The sequence below is a fragment of the Hemibagrus wyckioides genome, linkage group LG18 (assembly GCF_019097595.1).
Source record: "Hemibagrus wyckioides isolate EC202008001 linkage group LG18, SWU_Hwy_1.0, whole genome shotgun sequence".
Classification (NCBI taxonomy): domain Eukaryota; kingdom Metazoa; phylum Chordata; class Actinopteri; order Siluriformes; family Bagridae; genus Hemibagrus; species Hemibagrus wyckioides.
In genome coordinates this window covers 15,504,139-15,527,685 of record NC_080727.1, presented here as the reverse complement: position 1 = coordinate 15,527,685, position 23,547 = coordinate 15,504,139, and the positions used below count along the sequence as shown (strand labels likewise).

Below are 23,547 nucleotides of genomic sequence, written 5' to 3'. Positions count from 1 at the left end.
ATCCCGAGAGGTTAACGTATCATTTTAATGCAAATTAAAGTATTCTCGTCACTGAATTCGTTTTGATTTAATCCGCGTATCCGTTCCATCACTCTTTATATTTTATAACAGTCATACAAAACTGATAAAGAGCCATTTTGGAGGAGTCGGTTCATGTCCTATTGTGTCGATTGAGTGCACAAAACGAGGATTCTGTCAGTTCACCGTCCCACAACGCGTCAATATTAAGTATACTTTAATGCAAGCCTTCGTGTGCACACATGAATCAGAATAAATATAGATAAACGTTGAAATATACTGTGTGATTGTAAATCCACTTTATTAGGTACACTTGCAGACCTGCTCATTCATGCAATTATCTAAACAACCAATCATGCTGCAGAAACACTGCACAAAATCATTCAGCTCCAGGTTTGGTTTATATTCACATCAGACAATAGAATGGGGAAAAATTGCACCTTTGACCTTGGACATTATTTATGGTACTGACTGGGTGAATTGAGTCATTTAGAAATTGCTGTAGAGAGTTGCTGTGTGGGTAAGAAAGGCCTTAGAAATGCATTACAATTTCCATTCACTGGAGCTAAGAGACCCAGACCTGTTACAGCATGGCAGTATAAAAATCTGTAAATCACAATTTATAAAGTTGACTACTTGATTACAAATCTACAGATTACAAACTGCACTTATAAACCATTCTTTTTGGGCTGCAGAAAGGAAGTGTGATTGATTGCTGTGTTTACTCTGCGAAGAAGAGCATTTAAGTGTAATAAAAAAAAAAAAACAGAGTAATGGCAATTTAATCAAATATTTATTCGGTTTATTCAAATATTGAACAGGTTACAATATGTATAGAGTGATAAGTGATAAGATCACTGTGACTCGTGTCAAACATTCCAACATGCTCAGAAATGGTGTGTGCTGATGATGATGATAATGATGATGGCATGCAGTTAAATCCATGTAAACACTTTTTTACTACTGGTGCTATAACCCTACGTGTGTGTGTAAGTGATATGTCCTCTAGCCCTTCAGTCAAACCTGGGCACACACCATTGAGATAAAAAGCCTACATGTATATACATATACAAATATCTTTCAGCATTGTTGCTTTTAAACTGCAGCTGAATTTTAGTTCAACTTGTACCATTTGTAAGGTTTGTGGGGAAAAAACGTAAGCAAACGCACCTGAGCGAGTGGCGTTCTGCATATAATAGGGTATATGTTGAAAATAAGTATATTTTTTGGCAAGTTAATACGATATTTTATATTGAACAATACAACAACATTCGGTTTTGTTTTGAAGTGTCACTTGATCTGCCTTTGTTTTTGGACCGTACTCAGAGTTCATGTGCATGCAGTGAGTATTTCATACCAAAATTGCACATAAAATTATTCAGACCTCAGACACTGTGTTTATGCTCGCAACTTGACACTTTTAAAGGTAACAGAGGAAAGTCTCAGCTCTGACTTTTGACTTAAGGCTGAACAAGAAGTAGTATTAAGTCCACTGCTATTGTTTGATGGTTTGATGTAACTAGAAGTACGCTGAAATTTATATTTGGGCTGTAAGAGACTAAAGACAAAAAAGACATTTAAAGCCAATATTAAATATATATAAATACGAGATAATTCATTAATCTTTACGACCCTTTAATTATTATTTTTTTACACAGAGACATGCATCTCAATCTAAGACACTGCTTAAATCATGAACCCAATTTCGATTAAAAATATAAATAGATAAACTTGTGAATTTGGCATGACGGGTCTTGGTGAGCCCAAAGTATCCTTCAAATCAGCAGCACTTATTTAAAAAAACAAATGTTTAAAGAAATAAATAAAATGCAAAATAATATGTGCTAAAAATTCATTTATTGGAGCTGTTGAATAATGAGAGTGGAAGTTATATTGTTGAATTAATCCAAATTAAAGCTCCTACTAGATGGTTAATGTCAAACCTTGCATCCTTCTAATTCAGATACTGTATCATATTTTTATTTTTTTATTTTTAAACGTCTTTAACATGTCATGTCATATTTGACAGCAAAGGAAACTTCCTATCCCTGATTTTTTTTCTTCTCTGGTTTAAAGGCAAGCGCTTGTGTTTGAAGGCAGTTGTCTAGATGCTATTGGGAAAACCCTGTCTCTGTCACTTCTACTCGAGAGGAAATTAGTGGGGACACCGATCTGCATGCAAATGATTTTTAATGCTCTTAATTGGAAGCCCAGAAATCAACTTAAATACCTATGTAACTGAACTAAACGTGTACAAATTTCTTCCTGTAAATCTTGACAGAACCTTCGGGCTTAAGTCACCAGCTCTGAATATGGGCCAGGGTAAATATCCAGGTCCAAATCTGTAATATAGTACAGTCACATTTAATTTGTTCCGGATCATTAAAAGCATAAATTTTAATTCGATTTTTGTTCTTGCCATTGTGGTAAATATCTGTTGAGCTCTTTTTTTAACATAAAACCCAATAGGTTCTGCCTTATGCTGTGTTCTGTTGTGGTTGGAACATGCAAAGATGCTTCTACAATACTTGTCAAATATCAGTATTCCATAGATGTCTGCAGTACACGAATAGCACTTTTCCACCAGACAGCACTGTACAATAACAAATCCAGAACCTGGTTGAATTTCTGTATCTGTGAACAGCATTTGAGAGACACCCTTATCCAGCTTTGCAGGATTGGGATGAACCTTCTGGTCCAACATTGTATCCACAGCTGTCCAGAGAGTCTCAGACATGAAGAGGGTGTGATCGAAGGTGGAGATTAGTGACGTGATAAGCATTTACGTACTACTTACGATTTTATCATCTGATTTAATTTTTGGGTTATAATAAGTGCGTGTCTGTCAGCTGCCACCGATTACATGACAGTTTCAAGGAGCCAAACAACAGGCAAAGGGTGCCAAAACTTTTACTTCTTTGTAAAAATACCGAGGCTGTTGAGTGCAAACTTTGTCTAGTGCTATTCTCCATAGTTAAATTTGTGTTTTATTGGTCATCTAGTGCAATCACATACAGTGATTTAGAAGCTATTTGGGCTTTTTTAGTCAATCGAGTCAGAGATCTATTCTGGCACCGCTGAGTTTGACCAATCAGTGATCAGCACTGTTAGCTCCGCCCACACATCCGTGTTTTTAGTTGACGTGAAAAGCAAAACTAAATTATGTCACAGTATAACATGTTAAGTCGTCTAATTAAGAGCTTGTTAACTGAGACAAGCTGCACTGCCTGGTGGAAAAGAGCTGCAATTGAAAGTCTTATAATCCGGAAAATAGTGCAAGTACATAATATTGTACTTCTTTATGAGGCCTTGTAAATATCAGTAAATAATACACACTCCATTAGAACCTCTTCTCCTGATATTCAACATCAGCACAACAAACACAGCTACATGTGCATAGTAATAGAGATAAAAACCACACTGCGCTCTCAGTCAACATGCAAGAAGCGAAATGCAGAAAACTCGACATACTCGTGCTCAAAGACGATCCCTCCTCACCGTGGAAGCACAAAACTATTTAACATCAAGGTGTGTGTGTGTGTGTGTGTATGTGTATGTGCGTGTGTGTGCGGCATAAAGGAAGTTCAGTGACAGAACAGCAGCAGCCACAAGCACAATGATATACAGCTGAAGAAGAGCAAAAGCTCAGAAGCAAAGAAAATCACACAACACACACACACACACACACACAACTGTTCTACACTACCGCAGCTCAAGCATAAATGATCCTACTTTACCTATATAGTATCAAAAAGTTACAATGAAATGTAAGGCATACATTTATGTCCAAAAAGTTCAATCAAGTCATGCATAGATTGTAAAAGTTATTGTATTTCTCTAAAAAATGATGCAATCTATATGTCTATTATTGAAATGTCAATAACTAATACACTTTTAACATGACCACGCCTCTTCTTTGTTTTTTTTACCCAAAGATGCACCAGTTTGTAATATTTTGGTAAAAGATCAGTTTATCATAAAAAGGAGGTTTGCAAATACTGAATATGACTAAATTACCCTTAAAAAAAAAACAAGGAACCAAATTAAATGGACAACAAATCAGCTATGTCCCTATCATGTTTGGTGTTGGACGACTGGTATTTTCCAATGCAGTTACAAGGCTAATGTAGCTATAAAGTAATAGAAACCACCAGTTGGTGGAGCATGGTGGATGTCTAAGTCATCTCAAAGGGCAGCTCACTATACACCATTTCTATGTTCCATATTAAATGTAACAGAAATATACAGTAACTATTATCTTAATAGGTCCTGAAGAATGTCAAATCTCTGGACAATGCTTCACTCATAGCTATGTTAACCTTGTATACACCAAACATGTCTTGTCTTGACTACATTTTGGGTGAAGGGGAATTTTGTAAAATTCCCTCAAACAGCTGTCCCCATTAAAGAAAAAAGAAACAGTTTCCTGACTTGACCTGATCCATTAGTGAGTGTGTTCACATTTATAACACACACACACACACGCACACACACACTAACCTGAATGTAGTTTACCAAGACAGGCCGTTTTACCTTTAACCATTAAGGACTTGCTAGAGAGAAATTTTTAATAATATTTATAATAGACTTGAGCCGCACACTAACTGTAATATTTTAGCAAAACATACAAAGCGTATGACAACAGGCTGAAGGGATTACTAACATTGCAAACGGGCTTTTTCATTTAAGCGAATAGCTGGGTGTTTGGGTTTAGCACTAACCTGGGCTGTGTCTCAAATCACAGACTACGATAGTAAGATTTATGATAGCATGAAATCCACATGCACAAATCTTGTTAGAGAGCACAAAACTCAATGCTACTCTCTCCCTTAACTGTGGGGGAAACCAGTATTTTGCATATAATTCAACTAAAGGTTAAAAATAAAAGTTCGAATAAAATGATAGTGTTCCAATACGTTTAAGATTAAAGTCTTGGACATAAGGTTTACGTGACGAGTGCCAATACTTGGTACGCAATTTGAGACACAACTCTGGGAGCGTTATTAATAGTTTGACCTAATGGCAGAGGAGGAGATGAAAAGCTATGTTTTTAGATTTGTTCAGTGTTCAATCTATAAAATAAAATTCCAAAAAATACCGAACACTGTTACTTTAACCAAGCTTCATCTGATACGGCAGTGACCTCTATTGCTTGACAGTCCAATGCAGCTAATGAGTAAAGTTTTTTTGCAGAATGTTGCACAAGAACCTTATTCTTTTTTTACATTCTAGTTATTTGATAAAGGATCTATAAAGAAATTCATTTCATACATATTTAATATCAAACCCTGATGGTGATCTGGACACGGTCTGACTTCTCGATCCACGTTGTCTTCCTTTTGACGTCCTGATAAGTGGTTTAAATTCCTGAAAGTGTTCCTGATCCTACAAACACGGAGGATCCATCCGTCACTAACGGAATCCGTTCACCGCGAGGAAAATCTACGTGCTGATTTTATTAAACGGGTTACGTTGATCTGGTTAAAACAAAGCTTTGGCTAAATCAGCTAACTACAAGAAGCTACAAGTAGCTTTATGCTAACTGGAAGCTATATTTCCGAGTTTTCCGAGGTTTTTTTTGCACTTCCTGTGTAGAGAAACAGCCAATCAATCCAACCGCCTCCAATACGTGCTTTAAGAAATAGCATGAGCTCACTCCATATAGTAAAAGTGCAAGCACAGCCTCCACACTGGACAGGAGGGGAAATAAACACACACACTCGCTCACACTCACACGCACAGATGTAAGGAAGAGTGTGTCCTTAGATGACACACAAACACACAGCGCATGCTGCTGTAAAACTGTACAAATGCATGCATGTTGTACGGGAAACGCCCCACACGCCATCCTCGTGTCCCAGCTGCACGATGGCACTCAGGAACCGTTCCAAATCCCCCATCATCCACTTCCCGGGGGCGCGAGACACTAAGCCCTTTCAGTCAGGCATGAGGCATCAGGAAAGCACTTCATCCTCGCCTACGAAGGGCAAGTCCACGCTGCGTGCACCGTCTCCACTCTCTTGTTTCCTAGGAAACACACACACACACACACATACAGTGTGTATTAAAATGAATGCACACCACAAACCTAAAAAAGCCATCATCAGTCAGATCAGAGGCGTGATAAGATCGAAATCCCAGAAAACACAACATTCAGAATGTCACAATGCAACAAAGTCTGTATAAAAAGACCCAGGATATTAAAGTGATAAAACAGCGGCTGATCAGTCTGCACATGGGAGTGGGAGCTCTCTATATTTAGTGGTATTGTTGCATTGGTATTACTGCAAATGAGAGTGCCTGAGACTGCCCTCTGTCTTACTACTGGTTTTAACTCACTAGGTTAACTTTCACTGACTAGATAAGGTTTCTTTCTCACTAGGCTAGCTTTCACGCTGTAGGTTCACTTTCTAGCTTTCACTTGATGGTGAGGTGAGTAAAATAAATCATCTGACTGATGGACAAGGAGCTTAGAAATGCTTTACCCAAGTTTAGCTCCGCCTACTTTGCACTAAGAAAGGTGAAATTGTGCTGAAATTTATGTAGACATTAAAAGTTACCAAGTATTCACACGTCCAGGTTTTTCTTCCCTTTCTTCCCCAATAGTAAGCTCCTGTCGATATTTAGATGCATCTTGCTTTAGTTTAATTCCAGTACAGTTAACAAATATTCATCTCACTCTCACTATAACATAAGATGTAGTAGTGATGTATCTCTTTCACCACATCCTGTCAAGAGGTTCATGGTCATTACTGTGAATCTACACATGTATCAGTGTAATTACTGTAACTGATAGTCCTGGATTTTTCCTCATTTTTCTACAAAGACCACTGGTTTCTTGTATTGAAGGGTACAATAGTGGTTTGTGCCCGTGCCGGTCAGTATCACACTGACATCAGCGCTCCACAATCATCAGGAGTTTCAGTGCTTCAAAAGCAAATTCTAAATGCCATGACTAGGAGCAAAAAAGTGGGGCAATCAACACTGTTAGAGCAAACTGCTGTGGACTTTCACAGTAATTTACACTGACACTGTGGTTTAGTAGTAATGTACACTACCAGTCAAAAGTTTGGACACACCTTCTAATTCCATGGTCTTTCCTGATGTTTATTTCTTTCTACATTGTAAAACAATGCTGAAGGCGGCCGAAATACACAATAATGTCATTTGAACGGTTGATATTGAGATATGTCTGCTACTGATGCTCTGTAAAGCCTTCATAACGGCTCTAATCTGAGGTGCTGTTAATTGGTGATTTCTGAGGCTGGTAACTCTAAATGAACTTCTCCTCTGCAGCAGAGGTCAGTTTTGGTCTTGCTTTACTGGGATGGTCTTCATGTGAACCAGTTTCATCATGGTGCTTGATGGGTTTTGCAAAATGCACTTGACAATACTGTTCTTGCAAGAACTATTCCAGAACACCTGACCTTCGTGTCTTAAAATAACAACTGACTGTTTTTTGTTGTCATTACATATGGATTACTTAAGTCCATGTGTGTTATTTCATAGTTTTGAAATCTCCAGTATTGTTCTAGAATGTAGAAAATAAGTCACTAAACAAAAAACACTGAATTAAAAAGTGTGTCCAAACTTTTGGCTGGTAGTGTATTGGCTATTCCTCTCCTTACTGGACTGCAGTTTCAGCTTCAGCTCCAGGACAGAACACTCCGGTGTCATGCCTGAGCCTCTGATCTGCCAGGACACATAACATGCAAAAGGCAAACACACACTAAACTCCTTACAGCATTTGTCAGATGGAGTTTATAGTGTTTACTGCAGGTCACATGATCTCAGTGGACGGGAGTCAAGAGGAATCCATCATTAGAAATGCTTCATAAATCATGAGTTACACGCGACCATCCTGAGTCATGCTTCATGTGCGTGCTCATTCGCATGCCTACCTGGCTCAACAAGAAGTGGAGATTAAATTACATCACATCAGCCATTTGCAAACTTGGGATTATGACATCGCTGCTCATTTTCCATACTGTTTTGGAACCTTAGCAGAAAATGCTGGTGTTAATCAATTTAAGGGTTACTGAATGTAGCTATGGCTGAATGACTCCAGATGAATGTTGATCTGTTAGAGGATGCCAGTGTTGCTAAGTTATTTAAAGCTACATGTCGACGCACAGAGGTGAAAGCTCAGTCTAGCAGTGATGTCATTCACATTCACAGGTTTGTGAATGACTTGTGAATGTAACTTGAGCAACAACTGCATAGAGCTTGGAAGGTGACAAAATAACGTACATGAATTTTATATATTTGAATTGCATACACATCATATTAAACAAATCGCTGTTGTGTATATATTTCTATTGGAAAATCCTACTTTTATCAAGTTTAGAAGTAAAAACATTGGTAAAAAATTCTATTCAGACAATTTTGTCAGCTTTCAAACTCCATACAACAGAAGCCTGTCATTCAGCAACATCAGGACAAGGGGGAGAGGGGAGGTGTCCAGCAAAACCAGCAATCCTTTACCTTTGGTTACCGTGAATGTAGCAGTATCGTAAATTCCCTGCTCTCCCTTTTCTAGAGGTCAGGACAGAGGGAAGCACCACAGTCACAATCTACACTCTATACTTAAACACAACACAGTCTATATTACAGGGGTGGGCGATATGGTGCAAATTTAATTTCTGGACAGAATAAATTCAAAAGCAGCACAGAACACATAATGTGAAACCCCTCATGCTAGAAATGAAATGAGGGTGTCTAATTTATATTCCTGTACAGCATGTGAAAGGCTTACATTAGGCTGTGTCCCTGGGCGGTGGGGCTGCGGTCCTCCCTGCGGCTCCAGTCGAAAGGATTCCCGAATGATCTCTTACGCAGCATGGTGCGCACCAAGATCTGAAAACAAGGTCATGTGATCACAAACACAGATTAACCACAAATAACATACAATACATGCTAAAAATCACTCACATGATAATGATCATTTACGTTAGCCCCCCCTAAGGTGTTTAAGGTTCATTTTATGTTAAATGTTAAATTAATAGTGCACCAGCTCTGGAATTGCAAGATCTATGTGTCAGAACCTGACCAAAAATCTCAGACACACCCTTCATATGCCGAACTATTATTTTACCCGGCTCCTGAAATACTTAAATTATTGCACATATTTGACATAACGCCTGTTCACTGACACACAACATCACACATTCATGCAGAGCTATGGTGGAACAGGAAGTAGCGATGTTGGCTAATAGCTCCAGGATTCCTCGGTTCGATCTTGAACTTGTGTTCTGTGTGGGTTTCCTGGTTCTCTCCACCTCTACAAACAACACCAGTAAGTGGACTGGCTACTCTAATGTACTAATAAAGCAAATGATGTGTTCATTTGGGTGTATATGACAGGGTCCCATCCTAATAAAGTACACTGTAAGAGTGTGTGTGTGTGTGTTTTCTCACCACTGTCGCCAGACTGGGAATATGTTTCACTGAGTTCTCCACCTCCTCCTCGGTCACCTCAATCAGACTGCAGCAGTTGTCATCCTCAGGAGGAAGAGGCTCTGCCCCATGCCGTGTCACCCAAGGGTGAACCTGATAACACACACACACACACACACACACACAAACATATATACACAACACGTGGATTATGTTTTGAATTATACCCTTTCTTTGAATTTGAGTGTGTATTTCTGTGACACAACTTGTCACAGAGGGATGAATAAAATGAAGGCGTCTATGTTTTAATTGCGTCACTGTGGATTTCAGAAGCAGCAGGTAACAGTTAACGTGCAGCACACGGGTTCATTGACACTAACCTTGATCTGTGGCACGGTTATGCGGTTCTCAGGATTTTTATCCAGCATCTTAAAAAGGAGGTCCTTCAAATCATCAGACACGTCGGCACTGTGATGGACATACAAGATACATACAAAATGTAAAAGATAAGCTTCGTGTTCAAGGTGATGGAATCAAACAGAAAATGGTCTAGACCGTCTAATCCTCATCGGAACATTTGTATCAATGATATTAATATCAATATCAAAAATTTGATATTAGTCTCGTTCTGTATACCTGCATGTTTTTTTTATATATCATGGCTGAGCCTTGCTTCTGATGTGATGTGTTATTTGTCTCTAAATGAAATGACATCAGTTCTAAATTGAAATCTTTACACTGTAGCCATGACAACAATTAGAAATAAACAGGTCACCCATGGCAACTACACTATTCATATAAAGAAAAAAGGAACAGTGGTTAGAAAGGGTAATAAATGTAATGAATATCATACCATAGCTATAATCACCAAAAAAACATTGTCTGGTGTCAGGACAGTAGCTTATACAGTATGGTAAAGTATTAAAGTATTTGTGTGTGTGTGGGTGTGTGTGTGCTACAGAAAATAAAAATCTAAAAACATAGTCACTCACTGCTCAGGAAGTTCCACGGGCTGAGTTTTGATCTTCTGGTGCAGACTGAGTATGCGCTCATCCATGAAGGGACACTGCAGGACACACACTTTATCAGACCTCACACACAGACTCTACGCAGTTCACATCACACTGCTTTGGATGTCAGTGACATCACTATGTGTGTCTCTGTGTGTGTGTGAAGAGTGATATCAGTCTCACCACGCCAAAGACGAAGCAGTACAGCGTGACCCCCATGGCCCAAACATCCAGAGCCTGGAAACGAACACATCATCCATGTTTGTGAGTTTTGAGATCACTAAAGATGTTTTGACACTGAATATATTTGCAGGAAAACAACAAATAAACAGATGTCCGATTTTTTAAGGTCTGCATCAAAATGTACGTACATAAAGTGTGAGATATTCTTTCTCTGACCTTGCCCGAGAAGTTTTTGCGGGTCTCAGAGAGAGTTTCTGGAGCGAGGAATGCCGGTGTTCCCACTGTGCTGGTCAGAAGGGCGTCGGTTCCCTCAAATTGGTTGCTGACTCCAAAGTCAGCGATTTTAATGTGTCCGTCCTCGCCAACCAATAGGTTAGACGGCTTAATATCGCGATGAATGATCTTCTGATAGTGTACTGCAGGGAAGAGAAGATTACATCAGCCATTTTCTTAGCGTTAAACTCAACGACCAAGAGTCACATGTTAGAGACGGTTCTTGAACTCACAGTATTCAATTCCCCTGAGAAGGTCCTGGAAGTAGAAGCGAGCCTGCTCTTCATTCAGGTGTTTGTCAGTGGGGACCTCCATCACCGCACTGTACACAAACACCAGATCAAAACATCACAAATGTGAGACACCGTTTTTGGAGAATCAACAAAAACTCATTTCATTTCTCAATAATTTTATGGGCATTTATTTACTTATTTATTTATTTACTCTGGTTTTATTCCATAGTAACGTTATATGTCAATCAGACTCACACACACACACACACACACACAAACATACAAATGGTCAGCTGCTATTGTTGAATTATATATTAGACCAAAAAACTTGAGTGGTTTGTGTAATAAATGTTAACAGCCTAATCATATTAATGCTCACTTTTAAGATGAAAAATAGTAAAAATAAATTTTGTAGATTAGATCTGGAAGACTTTCCTGTTTAATTTCTATCTAATAAACAAAAAAATGTAATTGTCATGATGTAGTTGTATCGAGAAAGATCACATTATAAAATTTTAGATGCTGTATATGGAGTGAATTAAATAAGTGCAATGGAATATACTGAAATTCTACTCACCCGCGCTTGACCAGTTCAAACACTGTAAAAAGAATGGAAATGAAGTGTGAAGCAGGCAGAATATCAAGCTGAAACTCTACTATCAAGAACTACAAATTTTATTTCACATACACCGATCAGGCATAACATTATGAGCACTGAGAGGTGAAGTGAATAACACTGATTATCTCCTCATCGTGGCACCTGTTAGGAGGATTTGAGCGAGGTTTGACAAGGTCCAAATTGTGATGGCTAGACGACTGGATCAGAGCATCTCCAAAACTGCAGCTCTTGTGGGGTGTTCCCAGTCTGCAGTGGTCAGTATCTATCAAGGTCCAAGGAAGGAACAGTGGTGAACCGGCGACAGGGTCATGGGCGGCCAAGGCTCATTGATGGACGTGGGGAGTGAAGGCTGGGCCGTGTGATCCGATCCAACAGACGAGCTACTGTTGCTCAAATTGAAGAAGTTAATGCTGGTTCTGATAGAAAGGTGTCACAGTACATATAAGGTCAGGGCTGATTTAGCAGCAAAAGGGGGACCAACACAATATTAGGCAGGTGGTCATAATGTTATGCCTGATCGGTGTATTCCCACATTAATATGACTCCAGTGTGCTGTGTTCTGATTGGCTGAGAGCAGAGTTGATAACACAGAACAAGCCAAGTTTATTTGACAAACCTGACCTTAGAATAACGTTTAAAAAAGACGTCACTGAAATCATCAAAAAAATATGAATTTTTAGATATTCCAAGTCAGCCATGTCACTTGTCATTTGTCACTTGTGGGCCTGACCTAAAGATGACACTTCAATTACATCTTTTTCTTCCACTTTTCCTCGTCAAACAGTAAATGGGTTCTACTTGCAGGTAAGAAGTAAAGTTGTGAGTAAGGCATTGAAGAAAAATTATACCACATGAGCCAATTACCTAGATTTGTCACTTTACAGTGTCATGCCTCATTTGCATATAAATAAGAAAACCTCAATTTATATTCTGCTTGTCACTGAAAGTAAGTACAGAGAAAATGATCAGCTTTCGCCTGCCATGTACTAGTCTGGACGTAGAGAAAGGCATAATTTAGATTTCAGATTTATTATTTATTAGAAAGAGCAAATGGCTTTAAATATGCAAAATTATTGTCTGCACTTAAGCTTTATTCATTAAGTGATCACAGATCCCACTGTGTTAAGTGATCTAATTTGCATTAACTCCGACCTCTATTTTACACCTGAAATAAGAAACACCCCAAAGTACATATCTATTATCAATTAATAGTCCACAAATCCCGTTATCAGCCTGGGATGTTTTCACACACACAAATGTGTTCTATCATAACAAATTGTGTACACTGTGACATCATAGTGACATCACCGAAACTGACCGTAAGGTTTACTAGCCATAGATTTTGTGTGATCACTTACCCATGTACAGATGGTCCTCACTTGGGTCATCCAACACCTACACACACACACACACAGCAGGGTAAGCACCACACAGTGTCCTCTACTGGTTGTCTAGATAAAACACACCACTGCGTACTCACACACCTCCACCAGTTTGACCACGTTAGGATGGTCGAGTTTCTTGAGAATGGCGATCTCCTGGTACACCCGCTCCAGGGGGCCTTTGGGCTGGGGTGGACCCTCGGGATCAGAGCGGGCCCCTCGAGGGGGAGGTCTTCCTGTACAAGCAGAAATGTGTGTCTGAGATTCAAAATACATACCACAGAGGTGAACACACACACACACACAAACATATACGCCTATGCATTCACCCCACAGAGCAGCCCATCTGCCATATGGCACACACTTACGTGGGAAACCAGCCTGCCGCATCAGACGCTTCTTGGACAGGACCTTCATCGCCTGTTGGGACACGGACATGGGGAAACAGACAAGACAATCCGAGCAGTACACACTCAACAACACATCGTCCATTCAGGATGTGAAAGAAAATGTGGTGTGCATGTTTCTAAATGGTGAAACCGACAAAACCGTTGCTGTTTTTTTTATTATTATAAATCGTGCATGTTCAGTTAATAACACTCTGTGACAAATTGCTGGGTTTTTATGTTCTTGTGTAGTGAGGATTATTTACTAATAGCTTATCCTGCAAATATTACAAGTAACAACATATTCTTTTTCTGACTTCATGTGAACAAAAAAAGGCACGAATCTGTCTGTTTTCAGGTCAGTTTAAAAAAGACACCAATGTCCTATTGTGTGTGTGAGGGAATTGATAGCCATGTTCTATAATATTGAAACTTAGAAAATAACACATGTGGACTTGTACGTGCAGGACTCACGTAGTAGGTGTTGTCGTCTTCATTGTAGGCCAGTTTGACAACTCCGTAGGACCCCTGGTTTTAAAACAAAGTAAAGATTTTTCTGAGAAACAGCAAACACATCACACATTCCCAGGAAAATATATGAAGATTTTTTTCTGTTTTATTCCTGGAATATTCTGAGAGTGGAACAATTGTACTTCAGCAAATATCAGAGCACATTATAATATTTTTTAGTAAGATCTTTCCTTCACAGCACCAAAACGCATTTTATAAACTATAATAATGCCTCAAAAATTGGAGGGATTAATAATGATGGTGTGTAATGTCATGGGAAAAATAACTTTACATTACATGAACATTATTGAAAGAAAAATTAATCAAATGAGTAAATAAGAAGACCAGCATCACATATCTGAATCCCCCTCACTCACACACGCACACACACACACACAGCAGGTCCAGTTGGTGGAGCAGATTGGGGGTCCAGCAGGAGCGCCAGAGCTCAGACGCAGAGATGAAGAGACAGCAGGAATCTCCATCCCTGCTCTCTCTCTCTCTCTCTCTCTCTAACCCACACACACACACACACACAAAGCACTGCTCCTCTCAGGATCACAGAAGTGTATTAAATGAAAACCTGCTTGGTAATTTATTTTATGAACTCAAAATAGAGTTTGCAGAAAAAATATTGCTGGCTCCCTGCACCCTGTTTAAACTAATTTTCGAACAATCTCTATCCAAGAGCTGCTACGATACACTCTAGAGTTTCAATTTGTCATACAAAATGAACAATAAAATTCTACACAGACTGTATTGCTTTTCCGGAGCACAGTGAGGCAGTTTTTCCACACGATTAAAAATAATACAAATAATATACTGGTGCTGAGGACATGGAGTAAAGCATCATTTTAATTTTCCAGTGTGTCTGTACATTTTGGGAATTAATAAAAAAAAAAAAAAACTGACTATTGCTCCTTTAAATCCTATAAACTCTTTATATAATATATTTTATATATTTATATAAATATATATTATACTCTCCTTATATAAACCTGTCATTACACATACCACTAGAACGTATTTTTTTTTAATGTAGGTCATGAGTTAGTGGCAGTTCTGAATGTACAGATGATGTCTCACAGAATAAAATATAAAAAATTGATCACATTAGAGGCAGGGAACTATTTACGGATTAATAATCAAACGATAATGAAATTACCTTTCCAATCTCATCTTTCAGCTTGTACTGGTTCAGCTGCACGCAGTCCTTGTGGAACAAAAGAAGAACATTTCAAGGAAATAAAAACACTGGAAATTCGATCAGCAAAAGCACGGAGTGGTTTAAATGGGTTTTTTGAAAATGGGCGAGGATTTTACCTAGTGTGTGTGTGTGTGTGTGTGTGTGTGTGTGCGCGTTTCCCTTGGGAAGTACCCTTTATTTAGGTCACAAAAATACTGTGCCCATTTCTACACACACACACACACACACAGCTACACGTGTATATGTAGTTCTGCACCTACTACAGAGAGTACAGATCATTACAGAGGATTCTCCATTATTCTAGAGAGTATTGTCAGCTGGTAAAATGCCCCAAAAACTGGAATTCCCAGGATGTCCATGTTCAGCCCAGAGTGTTTGTCATGTCACACTCCAACAGGTCACACTCAAGAATTTCTCTTTTTAACTAGCCGACTAGGGGCAATATATACACTGAAAAGTTCTTTCAAAAAAATGGTTCTAATGGTGCGCAAATAGTTCAAAACAAACCCATGAATGAAACCCATTTCTTCTCTCTATGATGCCCAAAGTGATTGTTCATAAGCATCTAAAACTTGAAGGCAGTATCTTCATCTACTAAAATTCTGTATCTGGTTATCCCAACAGAGGGAAAAACCCACACGGAAAGCCAACCTTATTTATATCAGACCTGTGATAAAATAATTCACTTTTTATATTTATATTGATCGAAAATATCCGATAAGTCGATTTCCATTTGGCCAGCATGCTGGAAAGCTGTATAAAGCCCTGTTAAGTTTTATATCCGCTGCTGGTTTGACCACAGTGACTTTTCTGTGGATGTGGTTGTAGGTGGGAATCAAATCTTTTAAACAAAATCAAAAGCATGTCTTCAGGGAAGGAAACTGATCCGACATGCTGTTCGATTTGTTTGTTTTGTAGTAAAGTGGAAGAAAAAACTGTAGATACTCTCAACTCGCTAAGTCTTTCTCACTAGCGAGACAACAAACTTGTATAAATTATATTCTTTAGTGTCGTTCAAACTGTAGCACTGTACCGAGCTAGACTTAGATCAAGGTCTGTTTCCAGATAAAAGGAGATGGACCAATCAAAGCAGGATGAACATCTTACCCCCCCAAAATTTTTAAAAAAGTGATCTTAGCCGATATCAGGCCCTGCGCCTACCTGCAGATCAGTGATGGAAACTCGGTGCGACTCGACTGTGGGTCGACGAGGTAAGCGAGGGGACGAGTGGGGTGAGGTGATTGGCGAGTAGGGCAGTGAGGGGTAGATATACCGACCGTTGAGGCCAGGTGAGCCGCAGGGAGAGGAGAGGGTGTGTGAGCGCTCCTGCAGTGACAGCTTCCTGTCAGAGAGGTTTAGCCTGCCACGGTGTTCCTGCGCATCTGGGAAGAGAGCCTCAGGTCGACTGGCTGTATGCGATAAAAGGTCACAGGATGGCGCGTGGAAGGGCGGAGGTGGAGCTGAGGCCAGCTCAGGTGTCTCTGAGCTATCCATCTCCTCTGGCTCCTCCTCCTCGTCGCCCATCCTGCCCCCACTAGGTTCATACTCCGTCACCACAATGAGGGACTCCATGTCAGCGATACAGGGGCTCAGGGGAGGGGCTGAGAGCGTGGCACACCCGCGCAGCAGGTCCGGAAGCGTCTGATCAGGTGACTGGGCTGCAGGAGTGGATGGGGCATAGCAGAGAGGAGCGGTTGCTTCAGCAGAAGTCCATGAGGAGACACAGGGAAACATGGTGTCCTTCCTGAAAGCCTCCCAACCCCCCCTCCATCAGGAGCGCAGCAAGATGTTCTGTGAAGCAATCAAAAAAGATAAAAGTTATGAGATACAAAATGTCCCATACATGCTGCCTCTTCTCCTCATGAACTAGAACACCTTCCTGCTGATGGACTTTGTTCCATCTTAAAAATAGGACAGGATAAACATTTTGTCCCAGGAGTGACCTGAAGACAGGTAGCTGATCTAAAATAAATCATTGGACCTCATTTATTTATTCAGTAAAACTGCCTGGAAATGTTTTTTCAGGCCAAACCAATCTAAAGAAGTGTCAGTAAAACTTTTCTTTAACCTCATGAGCATAAGTTGATGAATTCACCTGTAAAGTGTAGAGTGTGTGCCGGCCGGATCTCATTTGCATTTAGTGACAACAACAAAACTCCATAAAAGCTGAAAGTACAAGGCAGAGCTAGAAGTTAAGTTGAAATGATTATTTAGAAGCATAACAGCACCTGAAAAGGCAAAATCTAAAACAAATTACAAGTGAATCAGGTATGATTAAGTGAGATGAAGAGAAATTGTTTGACATTAAAATGAAGCCAAAAGATCTCCACTGTATCCCAGTGATCATGAACACCGAACACTCCACACAGGACACTGCAGACTGAGACATACCGGCTGGTCACTTATCATTTACTTAGTGTTGCACAGTACTAAAAGAACATGAGCGTACTTTTTTATGTTTAGGTAGGTGGTACGTTTCAAAGTAACATCTACCCCTAACTCTAATAAGTACCCCAAGCACTGCACACCTACCCAGCCATCCACACGATATCAGAGAAAACCTGACTCCTCAGACCACGCCACCTTGTTCCACTGCTCTATGGTTCAGTTCTATGGTGATCCACCTCTGAGAAAGCTTCTGTAGGATTGAACCAAGATGGGCTCTTCCCACACGCTCATGACCCTGTCTCCAGTTCACCGATTCTCCTTCCTTTGAAAGACACTTTTGATAGATACTGACCGCTGCAGACCATGCACACTGCACAAGACTTGGAGATGCTCTGATCCGGTTGTCTAGCCATCACAATTTGGCCCTTGTCAAAGTCGCTCAGATCCTTACACTTGGCCATTTTTCCTGCTTCTAACACATCAACTTTCAAGAAATGACTGTTCACTTGCTGCCTAATATATCCCACCCTATGACAGGTCAATTTTAACAAGATGTTATTCACCTCACCTGTCGGTGGGTTTAATGTTATAGCTCATCAGTGTGTGTGTGTGTGTGTGAGACAATAAACATAAATATAAATAAATAGCCTGTGACTAATAGACTATGACCTTGAAAATTTTATATCTATTGCAGCAAATCCTGCTTAGATTCAGATCAGTACAGAGGAGAAAGCGAAGACGTGACACAAACGACAGTGTCGAGTTAGAAAAGGTTGTTTCAAGACCGTTTAAATGCCCTGATTTTACGATACTCATAACAAAATGTTTATTTTAAGCAAGGCTAAGTTTCTAAAATCCATTACAACAGCGTTAATGTGTGCAATGTGCAATCTCTGTTTCTCCTTCTTCTCGATTTAGCTCCTTTCAGTCGTATCGTCTTGGCAGGCAGGTTCTCCGTTGGTGTGAAAGATGGAGATATTCAGTGTATGTGTGGGAGTGGTGTGGAATAAAATCAGGTACAATAAGAGACATTCATCACTCTGGAGGGTTCAGGAAGGAGAGCGCGTGTGGGCAGGACCACCTCCTCCTCCATGCAGCCTCATTTCTCTTCCGCAGAGATACGGTCATCTTTCTGCTTTCCATCGCTCCTACTTTCTATCTCCTAATCATCTCTTTCATTCATAGTTTTAAAACAAAGACACATTACGTTGTAGATACATTTACATCGTATTTATATTTACACTAGCATTAGACATTGATGACTAGCTGAAGCAAGGTTAGGATCATCAGTGTCAAGAAAACACCGTGGAGAGGCTGCACACCGGCTGTCTTAGTCACTCATTCACTCATTCGTTTATTGATTACAACACTGCGGAACTGTCCATTCTGATTGGTCAGAAGGTGTCGGTTAATTTTCTATAATAGCAGCTCTGACAGTAGTGAAGGTTTATATTGTATTGATGCACTCATTCCAATAATGTGTTGTTTCTATAGTAACAACTTCACAGTCACAGGAACTTGTATAGCAAGTAGCTCGAATGATCTAAATCTAATAATAATGTGGAAAGAAACCTTAAGGCAAATGTATAATTGTTGATATGGCGAAGTTCGGAAATATTTATACCTGCTATAGTTTACGCAATATGGATGTTCCACAACATTATATTTGACTAAATTAGCTTTATTTGTCACATATACATTACTGCACAGTGAAATTCTTTCTTCATATATCCCAGCCTTGGAGGTCGGGGTCAGAGCACAGGGTCAGCCATGATACAGCGCCCGTGGAGCAGAGAGGGTTAAGGGCCTTGCCCAAGGGCCCAACAGTGGCAGCTTGGTGGTGCTGGGGCTTGAACCCCCAACTTTTCGGTCAACAACCCAAAGCCTTAACCACTTGAGCCACCACCACCCTTTACACATAACTATATACAGATAAATAGTACGTGATTATGTAATAAATAAACATTCTAAAACGCCCGGGGACGTGCTGTTCAGAAGATTTACCCGTAACCCAAATTCATCACACAACCCGGTCATTGATTATTTTCTTCATCATCATGTACTTAAATACAATGAGCTCCTGATTTGTCTAAAAATGAAGTCTAAAAATATTTTTCAAATAGTTTTAAAATATTTGTCATGTTTGTCAGAAACTGACTGACCGATGAAAGTAGCAGGCCAGATGAAACCATCTTCTGTTAAAGATGACTGCTGACGGGCTTATTGTGTTTGTACCAAAGCAGGAAAGCTGGAAATAAAAAAATGTAAACAACAGCATATGGTGATGAATAGCTAAATGACTTGGCAACCCAAATGGTGGGTGTTTTATGTAGACCGGCTGTCAATAATCCTGTGGCTTGAGAACAGGGTTACTTTAGAGCAGACGGATTCGAACTTTTCCACATAAGGCCCACTTTTCAGGGAACTTTTTTTGGGAGCTTGTGGGCTGATGCTCAAGAAATCCAAAATCTTATAATCAAGTCTTGATTCATAATATATATATAATATTCTAGTAGAATACACTAGAAAACCCCATTACTGGTGAATTGCTAGATTTGATTAAACGACTAGTGTGAAGCTGAGGGAAAGGGGCGGGGCTTCCACAGAGTGACAGTTCATATGAGCGGGTTCATAACATCAGTGCAAATGACGACTGGTTGATCTAACGTTTCATAATGAAAGAAGACAACTCTTTTGGAGTATTTTGGATTACATTCCAAATGATACACCATGTTTTTGTCTGAATTTAAAGTTACTGTTGTTGAAAGCGTCTGTGTGGCCCTGTGATGGACTGGTGACCTGTCCAGGGTGTACCCCTGCCTTTCGCCCAATGTGTGCTGGGATAGGCTCAAGCAGATCCCCGTGACCCTAATTAGGAATAAAGCGGGTATAGACAATGGATGTTGTTGAAAGAATAATAATGGCAACATCCAGTTCTTTTCCATGTGGAATCTGAAGAATGGTGACATTGATACACAATTTTACAGATTTTCGAAAACTTCAACTTAAAATGACCTACTGCTAATCATTTTCAAATTATTTACGTAAAAGTCTGGCTCATCCTCCAGACATTAGAGTACATGGGGGTGGGGGGGTGGTCCTGTAGTTAAAGTGCACTTATTACGGTCTCCTGAAACCCACAGCTGGATTGAAAAGGAATGAAGGGAATAAGAAGATTGGGGAAGAGGTTTGCTGACATTCCTGAGAAAAACAGTGAGGTGAGAAAGCCAGAGACTGGGCCTCAGACCTCTCACCGTCGAGCAGTCACGTTCCTATAACGTTCCTCGCCTTCTGTTTCAAACAAAACAAAGTTTCAATTGTTCATCACAGCTTCATCAGCCCTGCCGCATGCTGGGGACATACGGGAAGATTTTTGTTTTTTACTGAGAATAAATTGCACAATATATCGAGTCAGATTCCAAGTAAAGCATAACCATGGTGTTATGTTTTGCTTTGAACAGATGAGAAGAGTTTTCGATGCAAACAGATCCCAAAGCACAGTGTTAGAGCTGTCAGGGTGAGAAAGAGGAGAACGAGGAGAACGCTGTGTAGAAATGCAGAGATGTGTCTGAGATGTTGCAGAACCACGGGAGCTCTGGTTTGCTGAGTTATTTTAATCTGAAGGAGGTTTCGCATTGCTGCATGACCTACTTTTATCTCTGGTAGATTACAACACTATGCACATCCTATACATACCATACACATACTCCCTACATATCCTACACATACCATAGACACATATAAAAACGATGTGGATCCTCTTTATCTAGTTTTAATTCTTAGGTGAAGATCTGATCCCATTTCAGGTCGAATCACAGAAAAGGTTCGCAAACGTTCTCACGGCAAACGTTCTCACGGCATTGTACAGACAGTCATTGACCTAATTTATTAGGAACACCAGCACACATTCCTTCACGCATTTCTAGTTGGAATCATTTCAGTTAATGTTCACATCGGACATCAGAATGGCATGGTTGTTTGCCTAACTAATGATCTCTTGAGATATTCACACACAACAGTCTCTAGAGTTTACACTGAATGATGCAAAATACAAAAACATCCAGCGAGCTGAAGGAAATGCCTCGTAGATAGGTTAGGGTAAAGAGTAGACTAGAGTTTATCTCAAACATAACCGATACACAGACCAGGCATAACATTATGACCACCTGCCTAATATTGTGTTGGTCCATCTTTTGCTGCCCAAACAGCCCTGACCCATCATGCACTGTGTATTCTGGCACCTTTCTATCAGAACCAGCATTAACTTCTTCAGAAATTTGAGCAACAGTATCTTGTTTGTTGGATCGGATCACACGGGTCAGCCTTCACTCCCCAGGTGCATCAATGAGACTTGGCTGCCCATGACCCTGTCGCCGGTTCACCACTGTTCCTTCCTTGGACCACTTTTGATAGATACTGACCACTGCAGACCGGGAACACCCCACAAGAGCTGCAGTTTTGGAGATGCTCTGATCCAGTCGTCTAGCCATCACAATCTGGCCCTTGTCAAACTCGCTCAAATCCTTACTCTTGCCCAAAATGTTTACTCAAATCCTTACTCTTGCCCACTTGCTGCATAATATATCCCACCCACTAACAAGTGCCATGATGAGAAGATAATCAGTGTTATTCACTTTATCTCTCACTGTTCATAATGTTATGGGTGATTGGTATATACATATATATATATATATATATATATATATATATATATATATATATATATATATATATATATATATATGGACATCTGGTTATTTTACTTTTATCGTTCCTCAGTGCAAACAAACTAGAGTTATGAACATCAGTGTACAAGTATGTGATCTGATCTGAGACAGGGCTTGGGAATCATCTCTAGAGAAACTCCACAGACAAATTATATGCAAATAATATGCAAATAATACCATCTAGACCACATTCGTTTACATTCACTAAGACTTGTCTTCACACATAAATGCGCAGATACATTACACATCTTATCCTGGCACCCCAAAGGCAAACGGACCTAACTGATATCCAATTAAGCGCTGCCTTTATTTTAAACAGCTGATTAACAGACATGACATTTCTGTGTTGATGTTTAGGTAACGCAGCACAACGCCCCTAACCTAGCTAGCCAACATCTGGATAAACTTAAATGTAACATCATAAAAGCCTTTAAAATATATAAACGAATCACTGTTCGCGTTTATCAGCCAGATAACACCAAAATGAACAAATCAGATCAACATTCTGTAAAGACAGTTCAGGACTTCGGGAAGTAGGAAGCGTTAGCTAGCTAGCTAACCTCCTGATAAAGATTGTCCATAGCTGTGGCTGGAGGAAAGCGAAAAATACCACGCCGACATTCAGAAAAACAAAATTCAAGATTCAGATCACATCACCGAAATATCCGGGAAATAATGCTCATATTTACCGACATCTTTCTTGGAGCTTAAACAGACTAGCAAGTGGGTGTCTTATGAAACAGATGTTGAGGAAAATCCGCGTTGCTTAGCTAACGGAGGATGGTCATCTTGGAGAAATAATCACAAGTAATCGGATATTGAGACGTTTGTTCTTACCCTGTTTAGTCAAAAATGTCCTCTTAAAGCCTTCGCAGGCGAGGTACTGTCCTTGCATGTGATACACGCTGTGATGTGCATGCAGAGAGGATGAGACGAAAGCAGCAGCATCCCCCGCTCAGCCCACCAAGTCCGCGCTCTTAAACCTCAATTAACCGCCAGGGAAAGTGAACTCACCACGGCTTCGTCCCACTACTGTCATCTGATGCACCCTTATCCACCTCCCTTTATGAAAATAGCAAACTTTTACTTTAGGATGTATATTATATTCCAGTACAGTATGTAGACTATTAGAACACGCCACTTATATCATAAATGAATCAAACGAATTATGCCCAAAAATCTGTTAGTCTTTCAGACTTTAAAGCCAGTGAAGGG

At 39.9% G+C, this 23,547-nt stretch overlaps 1 protein-coding gene across 5 annotated transcripts; it reads right to left on the bottom strand.

The window, feature by feature from the left end:
* Positions 1 to 789: 789 nt before the first annotated feature.
* Positions 790 to 23,335, bottom strand: LOC131369028 (calcium/calmodulin-dependent protein kinase kinase 2). Of its 5 annotated transcripts, none has more exons than XM_058415416.1 (18): positions 23,170 to 23,335; positions 17,313 to 17,383; positions 16,379 to 17,008; positions 15,176 to 15,223; positions 13,975 to 14,028; positions 13,483 to 13,534; positions 13,217 to 13,350; positions 13,091 to 13,127; positions 11,691 to 11,712; positions 11,114 to 11,202; positions 10,824 to 11,023; positions 10,608 to 10,661; positions 10,407 to 10,480; positions 9,795 to 9,882; positions 9,436 to 9,567; positions 8,774 to 8,874; positions 8,503 to 8,553; positions 790 to 6,045 (listed from the first exon to the last, which is right to left on the bottom strand). In XM_058415416.1, exons 3-18 carry the CDS (start codon positions 16,949 to 16,951, stop codon positions 5,973 to 5,975), a joined length of 1,782 nt encoding a protein of 593 aa, XP_058271399.1. In that variant the 5' UTR covers positions 16,952 to 17,008; positions 17,313 to 17,383; positions 23,170 to 23,335; the 3' UTR covers positions 790 to 5,972. The 5 variants fall into 5 exon arrangements, with proteins under 5 accessions (XP_058271399.1, XP_058271401.1, XP_058271398.1 ...); XM_058415418.1 differs by lacking the exon at positions 23,170 to 23,335 and adding an exon at positions 23,022 to 23,093; XM_058415415.1 differs by lacking the exon at positions 17,313 to 17,383.
* Positions 23,336 to 23,547: the final 212 nt, after the last annotated feature.